Source organism: Staurois parvus, unplaced genomic scaffold (genome assembly GCF_062004578.1).
Source record: "Staurois parvus isolate SC_StPar_1 unplaced genomic scaffold, SC_StPar_1.0 ptg000599l, whole genome shotgun sequence".
In the NCBI taxonomy this organism is placed as follows: Eukaryota; Metazoa; Chordata; class Amphibia; order Anura; family Ranidae; genus Staurois; species Staurois parvus.
The window spans coordinates 2,138,985-2,155,000 of NW_028318395.1; the positions used below are offsets into that span (position 1 = coordinate 2,138,985).

At 38.3% G+C, this 16,016-nt stretch overlaps 1 protein-coding gene across 11 annotated transcripts in view; it reads left to right on the top strand.

Annotated features, from left to right (window-relative positions):
• FOXP2 (forkhead box P2) overlaps positions 1-16,016 on the top strand; it is a 300,141-nt gene that overhangs the window by 275,542 nt on the left and 8,583 nt on the right. For 8 of the 11 annotated variants that reach the window (XM_089692669.1, XM_089692670.1, XM_089692671.1 and 5 more), the window contains one exon: positions 2,081-2,170. The exons of the other annotated variants lie outside the window; for them this stretch is intronic. In XM_089692669.1, coding sequence (XP_089548795.1) covers positions 2,081-2,170 — 90 coding nt within the window. The remainder of the gene's footprint in view (positions 1-2,080; positions 2,171-16,016) is intronic. 11 annotated transcript variants of the gene reach the window in all.

Consider the following 16,016-nt stretch of genomic DNA (forward strand, 5'->3'; position numbering starts at 1 on the left):
TTAGTGGTGTTATCCGAGGTATAGTGATTATGTACTCTCCCACTCTGGCATTCTAAGCAGAGTGTTTTTTCTCCCAACTTTCAACTACGTACCATAAGGAGACCAAGCAACTGTATGAACTGTTTGGACTGCAGTGCTGTACACCTGTTTAAAAATTGTTGTTTTTGTTTTAGTGTACACTTGGGTTCCCTATATTAGCAGTTTAAATTGTAAGAGTACATTTTTTTTTCACTAAAGTACCCTCATTTTATGTAGTAAGGGGTATGCTGAAACAAACAAAAACTTTAGTAAAGTCATATGTAAATTTTGGAGCTATGAATCAGACCCTTCTCTATCCAATACGTATGTGCATCTCACATCTAGTGGCCATAGCCTTAATAGAAATCACAAAAGAAATGTCCAGTCCTGAATACTGCAGATCAGCTGATCAACATATGAGGAGAGCAGAGCACAAAAGTTTCAACGTATATGATAAACACCAACGGCCACCAACTCTTCAGGGTGACAAAGAGATATCATAGAACAAAATTAATTGGAGGAACCGAGCAGATGCTGTTATATGCTGTTGGGTAGGCTTTACAGCATCCACTGTGAGTTTTATTCTGCTTGATTTTATTTTGCTTTGCTTTATTTTAATAAACTGTATCAACAATATCCCACCATTGCAGCCTCTATTTCTATTTTTCCTTTTGAATGGAGTGTACCTGCTATCCTTATTGATTAGGAACAGTGGAAAATCTGAGAGCACAGGAGTCCTGTTTCCCTTATGGACACAAAAACGTATTGAGCTCTGTATATATGAAGTCCTACTATTTAGTGAATTTTCACCCTGATGGGTTGCTGCTTATCATATAGGTTGATACTTTTGTCCATCAATTTCCCCATATTTTGTTCAGCTGGTGTGCAGAATTTCAGGATTGGACATTTCTTTTGTGATTCCTGTTGAGAATATGGTCTTCGATGTGAGATGCACATTTTGGGATTGGGATGGTTTCATTCATAGTGCTACAATTTACTTCTGAAGGACTATGCTGAAATGGCAATGTTTCTATACAGGTTTAGGAGTGGGTGCCCTTGAGGTTCATTTTGCCAAACAGAAGATATGCATTGTAGTGTTGTGGTAGATGAGCCTGGCCAAATTAGATGTTTACCTAAAGATGCACTCACTGTTGAATAAAAGCAGTAAATTGTCTCATGTGTATGTGGAAGAAAGTGCATATTTTAGCATTGTGCATTCGTAAATAAATTTCTACTTTCCCTTCTATTTGCAGTATTTTTATCTTGATAACCAAAATTGACCATAGAAAACATCAAAGTACATTTCTTTTAATAGTGTTTCTTTTTTACAATGAGGTGGCAAGGACCTCAAAACAGAAGTTTATTTTTCACCTTCTCATATAAATACATTTTTATTATCATTGCTTTATAAGAGTCACCAGCATGGGAGACTGGAGCTAGCAAATGAACCAAATAAAACCACACATTTTCATGTTACTTAGTTATTGACATTCTGACTTGGTGGTGTTGGTCATGTGTTACCATACTTTTAGCTGCCATCTTGGCCATAATTTCATCATTGCAGTATATTGAGTCACAATCCTGCCATATTATTTTTACATTGGAGAATTTGGCTATGTAGGACCAGCACCAGCATGGAGAATGCATTCCGAAACTACCTAGAGTATGTAAAAGCATGTGCAGTTTTACTGTTTAGATGTCTTCTGTATGTCCTGTATTTTCTATAATCTGATGTATTCACTTCCAAACATTTTTATTATCAATGCTGTTTTCAGTCTTGGAAATTTGGGTAAACGTTATATGTAGTTTTGTACTTATTTTAGTACTACTATGGGAATACACAGTGGGAGTCAACCATTTCACATATCTTCTCTCACATGTTTTTTCTGTGTTCTTTCTAACATTTTCAGTTCACAATTCTGTATCTTATCTGTCACAATCATATCTACTTTTTCTGTCTTTTGGCATTCAGTACTTCTTACAGTCTTCTTAGTTTGGGTCATTGCTATTACTGTATATTTTCCTTTTACATTGTTCCAGTCCCCTGTTGTTGCACTTTCAGATCATTCAAGTTCCTTGTCACTCCTCTTGACAAAAGGATCATTCCAGTCCCCTGTCATTCCACACTGAGATTGTTCCAGTGTCTACAACGGTGAGCCTATTATGCTTTAATGTGATTAAGGGGTAGGTGGGAATTCGCAGTAACGGCAAATTAATAATGGCATTATAAAATCATATTTTGCATGTGTGGAAAATTAGATTTTGTTTGAATATAAAAAAAATTATCTTTCCCAGCTGCTTAGGCAGTACAGCAAATTAAAACTATTTTCAATGTCATGATCGGTGTCATAGGTCACTCCTTTGGAATAGTTGAGTAGTGTTCAAGCAGTCTTTCAAACTTAAATTGCTGTTTGTGTGATATTTTGTAGAGTGGCAGAAAGAATACATTGACCTAAAATTTTATTTAATTTTTTTTCAATGAGATCAGATCGTTTTGTCACTTTTATACATACCGTGCATGAAATATTGTTAGTGTCATTAATTAGGACTCTTTAGATCAGTATTTCTGCTGTCATTCTTAATGCACATGATATAGACAGGGTATTGCATGAGTTAGTCTGGCTCCCTAAATGTCTAATTTTACTTTCTTGTCTAATGTGCAGCATTAACATCTCATGTGTTGTCTGTTCTTAGTTTTCTAAATTCTAAGGTGTTGTCTTTTTCTTAATTGACATTATGTTTTCATGTTTTTGAAGAAAGTAATTGGGACCTATTGATCTGAACTGAAATCAGCATCACAAATCTTGGTGCAACTGTAAATAAAATCTTGCCGTGGAGTGTTCTTTAACACATAGGCACATATGAACCTGCAATTAAATCAAATCTGCTTTAAAGTATAAGTAAACCCTTACCTTGTAAAACAATGAAAATGAAAGGCACAACATTTGTGTATATAAAACATTATACATACCCTTTTTAAAAATAACTGGTCGCATACCCTTTGTTCTCAGTGCAATGGCTGTGCGGAGGTGGAGGTGGGGTGTCAGCAGAAGTCTGCTCATTAGAGGAGAGCAGGATGAGTTCCTAGCACAGCCAGCAAACAGACCATGCTGTGCTTTCCTGTCTAGTGTGGTCAGTTTTTATTAGGAAAGCAGAGGGACTGGCAGGAACACCAGAGATTTCACACAAAAGAGAACAGGATACTTTTTCATAAAAGTAAATGGTATGGACACATATAATGAATATAAAATGTTGGGTTTACATGTTCTTTAACTAGTTCTTGCTTTTTTTTTAATTTTTTGCACACATGTTAATATCTTAATTTTTGAGCATAAAATTACTTAAACCCACAAGACATTGTATATTTTCTGAAAACAGAGGCCTTGTACTGTAGAATTAAAAAGGTTATAGTTGCAATTTTGATGTCTCATGCTATTTGCACAACTGTTTTCCAAACACATATTTTCAGGAAAATATATAATAAAATGGATTTTAGTGCAAACATGCATGCTATAATACCAGTTTTTGGTAAAATATAAAAGATGAGGTTGCATTAAGTAAATAGATACCAAACATGTAAAATCTTAGAATTGTGTGCGCCCATGATATCGCAAAAATTATGGTACCCAACAATCTTCATGGGTGACCATTTAAAAGCCTTTACAGCTCATCAATTTAACCGCCTCCCACCCGCCATATAGTAAAATGATGGACGCAAGGAGGTTCTCTCGTTCTGGGAGGACGTCATATGACGTCCTCCCATTCTAACCGCGCATGCGCGGCGATTGGCGGTGCACTGTGTCCCTTGGACACAGCGGATCACCGAACAATGAAAAGAGCCGAAGATGTCGGCTCGGTCATGTGAACAGCTGTGTCCCATCACAGCTGCTTACATGTAAACAGGGAAATGCCGGCTATCGGCATTTCTCTCCCCACGAGCTGTCACGCTGGCAGCTCGTGAGAAGAGGAGAGCCAGTAATCGGCATTCCTCGAGGGGCATGTACACAGATCATCAGAGCACTGATGATCAGTGTGCCCTGATGATCTGTGTAGCCCCAGCAGCGCCACCTGTCAGTGTTCATCAGTGCCGCCTATCAGTGCCATACATGAGTGCTGCCTTTCAGTGCCCATCAGTGATGCCTGTCAATGCCATCAGTGCCACCTACCAGTGCCTCCTCATCAGTGCCACCTATCAATGTCCATCAGTGCAGCCTATCAGTGCCCATCAGTGCAGCCTATCAGTGCCCATCACTGCAGCCTCATTAGCGCTCATCAGTGAAGGAGAAAAATCACGTATTTACAACATTTTATAACAAAAACTAAGAAAAAAAATTTTTTTTTCAAAATTTTCTGTGGTTTTTGGTTTGTTTAAGAAAAAATAAAAAACCCAGAGGTGATTAAATACCACCAAAATAAAGCTCTATCTGTCACAAAAAAATTATAAAAATTTCATATGGGTACAGTGTTGCATGACTGCGCAATTGTCATTCAAAGTGCAACAGCGCTGAAAGCTGGAAAGTGGCCTGGGCAGGAAGGGGGTATAAGTGCCCTGTAGGCTAGTGGTTAAAGTTAACCAGGAGCTTTTGTGCTAGAATTATTGCTTTCACTCTGATGTACTCAGTGATACCTCATATGTGTGGTGCAACTTTGGTTTACGTATACCTTTATTTTTTTTTACTTTATTGCCATCAAAAGGAGTTTATAAACCCATATTTGATAGCATTGGGCAGGTGACAGGTACTCTTTTTGGAGACATTTGGGGTCCTATATGATAAAATGCATGTAACAGCACAAATCTGCTGAATTATATGTGTCCCTTGGTTGTATCGGCCAGGAAATTGGGGATCTGTTCTTTGTCTACAGAGGAGATTGGAACATGGATGTGCCTTGGTCTCCCCCCACTTTCCACACTGAAGTGGCTTGCTGTTGTCCCAGGCTCTCGGTAAAAGCGGGACAGCATAGGAACCACGCATGGGGGGGGGGAGGAGCACTGCAACGCTTGCTCTGCAGAAGTGATCTGCAGCTATTCAGCCACTGCTTCACATTCAAGCCAGGAAATGGATAAGCAAGATGGGCACAAGCCATCAGCTCGTCATTAACCTTTTTAACATAGTACGTTCAAATTGCTAAAGTGGTTAAAGTTTACTGTATCCACTTTTGTAGCCAAATTGGAATAACACCTACTTTATATTTGTTACATGTTCCCAATTGCATGTCATAACTCCATGCAATGTTAAGGTGGTTGGGGAATTATGTTATGTTCACAATGTAGTACCTGTCATTTGTCCAGATTTAATATTTCTGTTTTTTATCAAGACTAAACAGAAAATATTTTTTCTTTGTTGCTTTTACATTGCATGCTTTTCTTTTTATGATTTCTTTTTAGATATACATGTTAAAAGAATATTCTCCCAAATGGTATCTGGGTTAGGTATGTTCAATATAAGAGCCATACTGGTAACTTATGGCCTCATAAAGCAGCCAAAAGGGTCGAAGAGTCAGGTGCTGGAATGCACATGTTGCATCTTTGCTATTTTCAGGTACTAAGAAAAAACTTTGAGCTCCACAGACACTTGGTTCTGTACCTACTGTTGAGCAGCTACTGCGCAAACACATTTTTGCCCACTTTAAAAGGGAATCAGATTTACACAATTTCTGCCTACACAAAATAACCACTCACTGATCTAATACAATGCACATTTAATAAAGGTCCCTGCATTAGTATTTTTGCATTTACTCCTGCATGGTCTTTTGACAGACTTTCAATATTCAAATTGTACCAAATTGTATTACAGCCCAGTTAGAATTTTAGTACACACATTTAAATGATACGTTTTCTGTTATGTAAAGAATTATTAAAGTTAATGTCACCCTCTGCATGTTAACTTCTTGCGGTGACAAAGAGGGTGAGTTTTCACAGCCATATGGCATACATATGCGTCCATGGCCAGCAGAGGTTTCTCAGCAGAGCGCACACTCACTGCATGCTCCCAGCACAGAGACTGACCTGTCAAAGGTAATCATTGGGAGCCAGCAGGAGTGTCTCCCAATTATGTGACCACCAATCACAGTGGTCACATGATCATGTGCACTTTCCTGTCCCCTAGTCATAATACCCCATTTAAAGGAGTGTCAGGGCTGCTTGGGAAAGGGTTTAATGTTAAAAGTAGTTCTTTGATGGTAACATGCTAATAAACTAATTTAAGTTAGAGCAGTTGGCATGACACTGAACACAATACAGTGACCCATTACAACCAGTCAACTGTATGTCTATACGAAAAAAAAATATATATATATATCTATATATATCTACTGTATATGTCTATAACACCTCTCCAATACATACACAATTACCTATAACGCTACCACCTCCCCCTCACTCCCCCTCTCTGTTGGGGTCCCTCAAGGCTCTGTCCCCGGGCTCCTTCTCTTCTCCATCTACACCTCCTCCCTTGGCCAACTCATTCACTCTCATGGCTTCAACTACCACCTCTATGCCGACGACACTCAAATCTCTCGACCCCTCGACTCACCCTCTCAGTCTCCACCCGAATCACAAGCCTACTGAACGACATTTCAGATTGGATGTCGCTCCACTTCCTTAAACTGAACCTCTCCAAAACTGAGCTCCTAGTCTTCCCCCCAGCATGCACACCACCCCCCACTGATTTCTCCATCACGTCCAACAATGCCACCATCAGGCCCGCCCCACAAGCCAGAGTACTTGGTGTCATTCTTGACTCCAATCTATCCTTCCAGCCCCAAGTCCAATCACTAACAAACTCATGCAGACTCCACCTCTGCAACATCGCCAAAATACGCACGTTCCTAACCCCAGAAACCACTAAACAGCTCATCCACTCCCTCATCATATCACGACTCGATTACTGCAACTCCCTCCTCAATGGCCTGCCTCGCCACAGGCTATCCCCACTTCAGTCGATCCTGAATATGGCAGCCAGACTCATCCACCTTACCAACCACTCCGTTTCAGCCACCCCCCTCTGCCAATGCCTCCACTGGCTTCCGATTGCCCAACGGATCTAATTCAAAATCCTAACACTGACGTGCAAAGCTGTCCATTATACTGCCCCAAACTACATCACCGACCTAATATCCAAGTACCACCCTACACGCACTCTCCGCTCCTCACAAGACCTTCTTCTCTCTAGTTCCCTAGTCTCCTCCGCCCATTCCCACCTCCAGGACTTCTCCAGGGTGTCACCCATACTCTGGAACTCCCTACCCCAATCCATCAGACTATCACCTACTCTCCTCTCCTTTAGGCGCACCCTGAAAACCCACCTCTTCAGGGAAGCCTACCCTATCCCCTGCTAATTCCCAACCTCCTCCACTCTTCCTACTACTCCATCCCCCACAGCTTTTCCTCCTGTAACACTATCCCCTCCCTCCTAGATTGTAAGCTCCAAGGAGCAGGGCCATCGAACCCCTCGTGTATCGCATTGTATTGTTATTGTATCGCATGTTCTGTCTCCCATGGTAATGTACAGCGCTGAGCGAACTGTTGGCGCTTTATAAATACTGTATAATAATAATAATAATTCCCAACATTTTGTCTCTTTATTGGCTCTTTTACCCTAGATGTAGTCAAACACGTTTTTAAGCAAAGTACAAAGGCATATGCAAGAAAAATGAGTGCACCATATTACAGTTTACATCATTGCATTGATTTTCTGTGCATTTAAAAAAGAACAGTGTGCTGCATTTTTTCGCACATGAACGCATCGGAATGCACTTGCACAACAAATGCAAGTACAACTCTAAAAAAGAAGAAATAGTGGCATGTAAATGTGCATGTGGAACTGCACAATGCACATGGGGATTGCAGGGTGAACAAGCCACAAAAATGCTAAAAATACAGAAAAATGTGTGTTGTTCCCATCAGAAATCCAGTGGGCCCTAACTTTCTGTGCTCCTAGCGTAAAAACTCTCCACCATACATAGATACAGTGAAGTGAGTGATTGTTGTCACCCTAGAAAGTTTTTCTACTGGCAGAGTTACAAGTTAAAAGTAGATTTCCAGTCAGTTTTGTGTTTATTAAAAGTCAGCAGCTACAAAAACTGTAGCTGTTGACTTTTAATAAACACATACTTACCTGTCCCAGGGTCCAATGATGTGCTCACATGCACCGTCCCTTCTCTACCTCTTCTCTCCTCTGCGCCAGCATCACAACTGTGGGCACCAGGCTGTGACGGCTTGCGGTTTGCAAGGCTTGCAAGACCTGTGAAGGTTCCCAGGAGACTGCAGGAGGAAGGAGGGGACGAACTTCTGGCTTACTTTGCCTCGGCAAACTGAGCAGGAAGTGGGAGCAGGTACCTGTCAAAACCAGGTACCTGCTCCCCCCTCGCTCCCAAAAGGTGCCAAATATAGCAGTGGGGGGGAGGCAAACAAGCAGAGTTTCCACTTTTGAGAGGGACTCCGCTTTAAGAATAGAATAAAAAAAAAAAGGAAAACTAATGCAGTCACTGCACCCAAGCACTGATTAACTGATGTATGTTACATGTTTGGTCTTGGATTTAGATACACTGACCCTCATTTAATAAAGAAGTTAGGCATGCTCACTATGCAAAATGAATGTGGTAAAAGAATACCCAATCACGTGCAAGGAGAATTTAAGAAAAAAAAGAATTTTTGCTTCCACATGATTGCACGTGTGTTTCCCACAATCGCTAAACTAAATGAAAATTCCCTTGTGAGATTAAAATTCGGGTGAACATTTTTTGCTCTTTTCATAAATTGGGGTATATGTTTACAATGTTGAATCAGTTAACGATTAAATAGAACTAATCTTTAAAGTTACTGCACATTGCATAATATCTATACAGATTTCAGTACTAGGTTAAAAAAAAAGAAATCAATATATACAGTGTTTTGAAACCCATAGATAATGTTTTCTGAAAATGCCCATGTAATTCAAATCTCACATAATTTACAGTGTTTTTTTTATACTTTTACAAGAATGTTACATGTTATAGTAATGTCCCATGTAGCTAATAATATCCACACTAAATAGTTGCAAATTCTGATACATGACATACACTAACTACAGTGACTCCTGCAACTTATACTTACATTTGAAATACACAACAGCAGTTAACACTCTTTGAAAGCCTGCCTGCACAAGATGCAGGTGTATTTAGCATTTTACTGCATTTTACAGTGATTGGAAGATGATGCCAGGCACACCTTATGCAGTGCAGCAAAAGAACAATTTCAATCACCGGGCACACTGTGTTGCAGATCATACACAGACAACTATATGTGGAGGGTAGTAGATGTGCAGATCTGATGAACCCACACCTTATGTGCCACCATTTAGCACCATCTGCAACTTAATTTTCTCACCGCACAATTTGTACTATATTAAATAGACCACATACTCTGGACTCATAGTGGGGTCACAGGTAGTTGCATTATCCAAAATAAAGTAAAAATCTATGTAAAATGAGCACCCCTTTACAATAACGACACAACTGTATGTACACAACTAAGGTGTACATGCAAGATTTGTTACAGAATTGTAACAATTCCAGTGTAAATGCAGGAATTGTTATAGAAAAACACTTGCGTTACTCTACGTTTATTCAAGATTTTCACATCATGCTATATGTTGCAATTATTGGAAATCTAAACTTTGTGAAATGTTTTCATATTGTAGCCAGATATTTATGAGGTGTAATTTAATACTGCATAATGTAGGACTTCAATCCTGGGATTTGGGTAAATACCTTTGCATCTGACATCATGGGAACAACATTTCCTGGATATCCATGTTATGGCTATATTCTTTATTTTTCTAAATCTAGTAGTAAATCTGACAAACTTTTCATTTTAGAGAGTTTTCTGATGTTTTCTTTTTTTTCTGCCCAAGGCTAGGTCAGAATTGTCTGAATCCATTTACATTGTGATCCCTAACAGCTGTCAGATCAAAATAATATTCTAAAAAAATTAACTTTGTTTGATTTAAAACACAGCTATACAGGAAAAAGACATGTGCCTGGGATTATAGAAGTGTGACTACGTGCATTATCATCAAGCATATCCTTAAAAGCTCCTTTGTTTTACCTTCTGCTTCCTCTATATATGAGGAATGCATATTGAAGGATCATATTATTGTCCTATGGGGTTATATAGGATTATATTCTATATTGTAACTGACTGCTAACCTACATCTTACACCTTTGGACATCTTACATAGACCATGGAAGAGAAATCTAAATCTGTTTAGGATTAATCGTTTATGTTCCTGAAAGCAAAATATTTAAAAATTCTGCAACTTTTCTATAGTTTTTCTAAGGACAGTACCCTGTTCTGTAAAAAATGTAGATCCATCTCCTTTTCATAAACTCTTTATTACTTTTGCACTTTTTATCAGAATCTCTTTTGATGCCTTATGAGATGAAATTTTAACTTAATAAAAAATAAAGGAAACCAAAATCTTCAGTTCTCTCTCCTTTGTGCAAATATGCTGTGTTTATTCTCAAATGGTGATGAAGCATAATTACTGATTCAGCAAAAATTTAGGATAAGATAGAGATGATTGAAAGTGAAAGTGTCATAGTACAAGGGAGTACAAGCAACATTAGATATTTCAATATTCTTAAAATGATTGTAAACATATAGATATTTTTTTAATATCAAGCATGTCATACTTACCTGCTGTGTGCAATGGTTTTGCACAGAGCAGCCCCAGTCCTCCTTTTCTGGGGTCCCCCACCAGTAGCTTCTCCCCCCTGCCGAGTGCCCCCATAGCAAGCCACGATTGATCCATTGACACACACAATTCAGCTGGGCCCTGCCCCCGCTCTCTGCCTGTGAATGACAGCGGCAGGAGCCAATGGCTCCAGCTGCTGCCTCCTGGTCCAGTGAGGAGAGAGCAGAGAGACGATGCTCCTGGACCTTGGACACAGCACTGGATCGTTAAATATAAGGGGGAGGGGGGCTGGGGGGAGCTGCATACAGAAGTGTTTTACCTTATTGTAGAGAATGCTTTAAGGTAATAAGCATGAAGCCTTTACAACCACTTTAATTGAAAATCACATTGTTTATTTCCCATGCTGAGTTGAAAATCCATTGTCATGCCAGCACAGGTTGTAATATGAATTGCTTTCGACACATCATAAGTCTAGCAGAGGACAATCCAGTGAGTAAATCACAATTCTGTACACTTGTGTCACAGAAGAGAATGGCTTACAGTACATTGTAACCTGTCCTGAAATAACATTTGATTTTTCTGTTCAACATGTCAAAATTTTCTTTTATGTCCTTATTTTGGTGACACAAGAGTAATAATATTTTTTTAGTTATCGAAAATCCCACTTTGCCACCATGTCAGATTTCCTATTAATAGATTTTACATTTTCTCCGGTTTTGGAGGCATCCATCCACCAGGAAACCAGGAAAAGGCGGTAAGTGTACAGTAAATCTCCCCATAGTGGTAACACCGATAAATTAAAACCTGACAGTAGTTCTAACACTTTGTGACTGAACATTCCATATTTGGAAGATTTAAATATATTAGCCAGGCCTGTTAAATTTTCACATTTTGCTAACAGCAAAAAGGTTTCTCAAATCACTGTAGCTATATGCAGGCTTTTTTTGCTTTTCAAATAAGTTTTAATTCTGTTCAGCCAGAATTAAAAGTCTGTGATTTGGTCACTTCTGCCAAATTACAGATGTGTGTAGTGCAACAGTCCACCTTGGAAATGTAGTCCTTTTGAAGCATGCAGCAGTCCTCCCTGGTAATCTGGTGCTCTTGGAGTGTATTTGTTTTTTTATGTTGGAACCCCCTCCTTGTCATAGCAGCAAGTCTGATGTAAATAAATGCTAATATCAAGAATTTCTCAAAGCTACCAATCTGATTGATGCCTGCCTTGTGAATTTGAATGAACGTGATGATGCAACAAGCAGATTTTTACTGCACAGAATAGAAGATCTGCATTCCATTGGCTCCCACTCTGACATTTATAGTGCTGTATGTGTTTGCAGATACAGTGGATTACTGTGAGCTCAGGCCAAGGAACACTGAATGGATGTTCTAATTTTAACACAGTTCAGTGTTTACCTGATATTATTAGTAGCTCACTAAATTTATTTTATAATACATCCAGACATCTAAATGTACAGTTGAAATACATAGATCTGAAATGTTTTACTGCCAACAGATTTGCATTTTTGTTTAAAAAAAATAGAGGATGGATTACAAAGAGTAAAATAACATGGAGGTATAAAGGGGATCACCCCCAAAACAACCATCAGAGTTTGCAAGTCTTGTTTTGCTTAAAGGTCAGCTTTCTCAAGGGGGCATAGTGGTCTCTGCTCTTCTGTAGATCTGCCTTACCAAATGTGCAATAATAATTATTATATCAATTTAAGAGCAGGGATCTGGGTATTTAGCTTTAATGTAGCAAACAGTTCCAGGCAAACAGCTAAATGCAAAGATAAAATAAATATATGAGAGCTGTTTTACCTACCAACTGCTTTTTATTTCTGTATATTCAGTCCTGAGATTTATGCTGCTATGCACCACAGAACAATCCTGTCTGGCAGGGGAATGGACCTGGTCTTTTTCTGCTGCAGATTCACTTTCAATAACGGGTTTTCTCCCCAGCCCTCGACCATGTTTCTGAACTATGAAAGGAGAAGCAGCAGACTGATGAGTTCATTTATCCTTCATTCTGCTCTCTCCACCTGTCAGCATACTCCTTACATGTAGCACACCTGATTGGCTTCTGGTGCTCCTGATCGTCCCCTTTCTCACCTCTGCTGTACTGGGATTGCAAGAGGCAGTTATAAAGCTGAATTCAGGTACTTACACTACTTGAATTTAAAAATACATTTAATGGTGTATTAGAAATTGCAGAGATGCATTTGTGTCTTTCATTACTGCTTGAAGTTCAGCTTTAACAAGAGATCTGCATGTACTTGAACCTGATGTGTGCTTTATTTTGTACAGATGAATCATCTGACATCTGCTTTCCTTTGTAAAGAGGAATTATTTATATAAAATATTACTACTTCTAATAATAATAGTAAAACTATTACATGACTCTGTATTTCTATGCCGAGCATAATGTTCCCCGTGATGACGATTATTCAATGCTTCAACACCTATAGCTTGAGAAGCCTCTCCATATCAAAGCGATTACCATGTTTTAGCAATTCCATTTTTTTGTTCTCTCTAGCTGTTTCATGAGCTGTCATGCTAACAATATTTATTCTACTCGCTGACTTCTTGGGTGGATATATCTGTATTCTAAGGGGAGGGTTGCAAGGTAGATTTTGTATCCACAAATGTACTTTATGTATATGTATGTAATAGACACGTACATCTAAGTCAGTGTTTTGACATTTTGCTCTAGATAAAGATGCTGATTTTCTGTATTATTCAGTAGCTCTGGCTGCCACAGTTTTGTTAGACATGAAACCCCGATTGTTAACACCGTGGAATATATAAATATTTATTAACTGCATAGGTGCAGTTAAGATCTCTTTAATTTGGATGTCACAAAGAAATCTTGAAGAAGAACAGCTGGAATAAAACATGCAACTATTGTTGTTTTATCTTGGTCTTCGATTAAAATGTATTTTAATATTGTTTACAGAGCTCTTTTTTTCTTGATTTTTTTTTAATCTGTATCAAAGGGAATTGGAACTGTATATCAGAAGTATTTTAAGAAATATTTTCTAGGCCTCTTAGGGGCTGATGTATAAAAAAAAAGTCAAGACCCAGAAAATGATGTCAGAAACCGTGTTGGTTGCTATTATATTACCTAGTTTTGTTTTTGTTTTTTTTTAAATATCAACTCAATGTCAATACTTTTTATAGACATAGAAAATTTGCTGTTGAAATGCAGAAAATTGCACAGATTTGCAAATTACTACAATTTGATATATACTATAGATAAATCACTGATTTAAGGGAGCGGTTTTGTATTTTTCTAATTTATTTCTAAATAAATAATGACATAGCTGTTGTTTTGCTATGGTTTTTTTGTATTGAAACATGTATTTTACATTAATAACCACTTCCCACCACCACCTCCTGGCCCTCCTAAGAGGTTTTGAATGCTGGGAGATGGAGGCGGGTATTCCAATCATGTGACCGCTGTGATTTGCAGGCACATAAGTCACATGATCAGAAAACTCCTGATCGCAAGTATGCATCAGGAGCTTTCTGGTACCTGCTTGTTACTGTGCTGGGAGTGTACTTTCTACACAGAAAAATGTTTACACAGGGGCACATATATGCTGCCTCTCAGTGTTAAAGCCCACCTGCTGTGTACCTCCTGCAGGAACTGGCTAATTTAATAGCAATTAACACTTAACTCCAAGCAGATATAAAGAAAACACCAGTTAAAGCAGCTTTGTTTTAATAAAATGATTAAATTTGTTTTTAAAGCAGCTAGTGTTGGTACCTATATAATGAAGGTAATTTACTAAAGGAGTTGATAATCTTCACACAATAAATTGTGTGAATATGTACTTCAGTTATCCAGTCATGTGAAAAGGGAATTCCTGTTTACTTATTTCATCTGTATGATTTGATAAATGAAGTAAATATTCACTGTTGACCACATATATAGATTATGAAATATAATATTTCATAATCTATGAGTGAAAGGTTTAACATAACAACCAAAATTTATTGGTGAATAAGATGAAAGTCTAAACTAACACAATCTATCTAGTTACATAAAATAAACATTATTAAGAAAGTTCTAACATATTACAAAATACAAACAGTGAGACAGAAAAGACAAACATTTAGATATAAGTGCAAGGGATATATTCCATAATTACCATGAAAATGCACGTACGGATTCCATTCTGTTAACTGGTGTTCCAAAGAGAGCCTCTCTTTCCCTCTAGTGTCAATTGTTTTAGGCCTCTCCACCATTAGTTTTCATGGAGTAGCTCCGATTGGTTGGCACATCTATTCCCTTTCATACTTGGATAACTTCAAATCGCCTGTATTTAGCATACACCAACACCGTTTAAGGCAAATCTTGGCACACCCTTTATGGAATTTATGGAAGTATGCCAGTTCATGACCTTATCCTGGGAAATTAAGTATTAATGAAAGGCTGGACACCTTCATTGCATATCTAAATGAGGGATCCTTTAACGTGGATATTTGTGAAGCCAACAGATTTGGGTCCCATTGTTAGAAAAACTGAACTGAACTAACTGAACTGTCTCACAGAGTATTGAGGAGCGTCGAGACTTTTGTTACACAGTAAAGAAATTGTCATTAATAGAATATTCCCTCTGGCACCGTAAACCATACCCAACTATATGTAGAACAGGGATTTATGGGAAGACATATTACCCACCCACACTGATACAGCTCTAACTAAAATATATTCATAAGTACAATATTATTTACAGTGGTTAATGGAGATTTCAGATAAACTCATTATCTAACATCATACAATTTATTGTGTGAAGATTCCTAATTCCTTTAGTCAATGAGTCCCATTGACTTTATATGTAGTCTTTTGTAAACACCTATACAGCAAACCTCAGACAGAGAGAGAAACCAATCAGGTATGTCACATTGTTCAGGTATGTCCATTGTTCAGATTGCTGACAGTGGTCTGGTGAGGTAAGATAACCAGTCTACTACTCCTTTACTTCTTTACTGTCTCTTCACATGATAGTGGAAGAGGTGTGACCTAGCTATATTGCTTAGGTCACCAAGTGAGCTTTGCTGTCTTGCAGGACTTTGTAAATCTCAGGACCAAATAGACAGAAGTAGAATGTCTTTAGCAGGCAAATCAGTTGGCCCAAATGTATTTCAACTGTGTACTTATTAGTAAGCCTAGAGTTCAGCTCTGTGCCCTACAGAGCTCTACATAATAAAAGGTAGCAGTGATAAATATAGTACACATGCTAGCCTGCAAAGCAAAAAAATCATTTGTGTAATTTAATCAAATTCTGTTAGATTTAACCTTATAGCAAAATTTATTTTTTT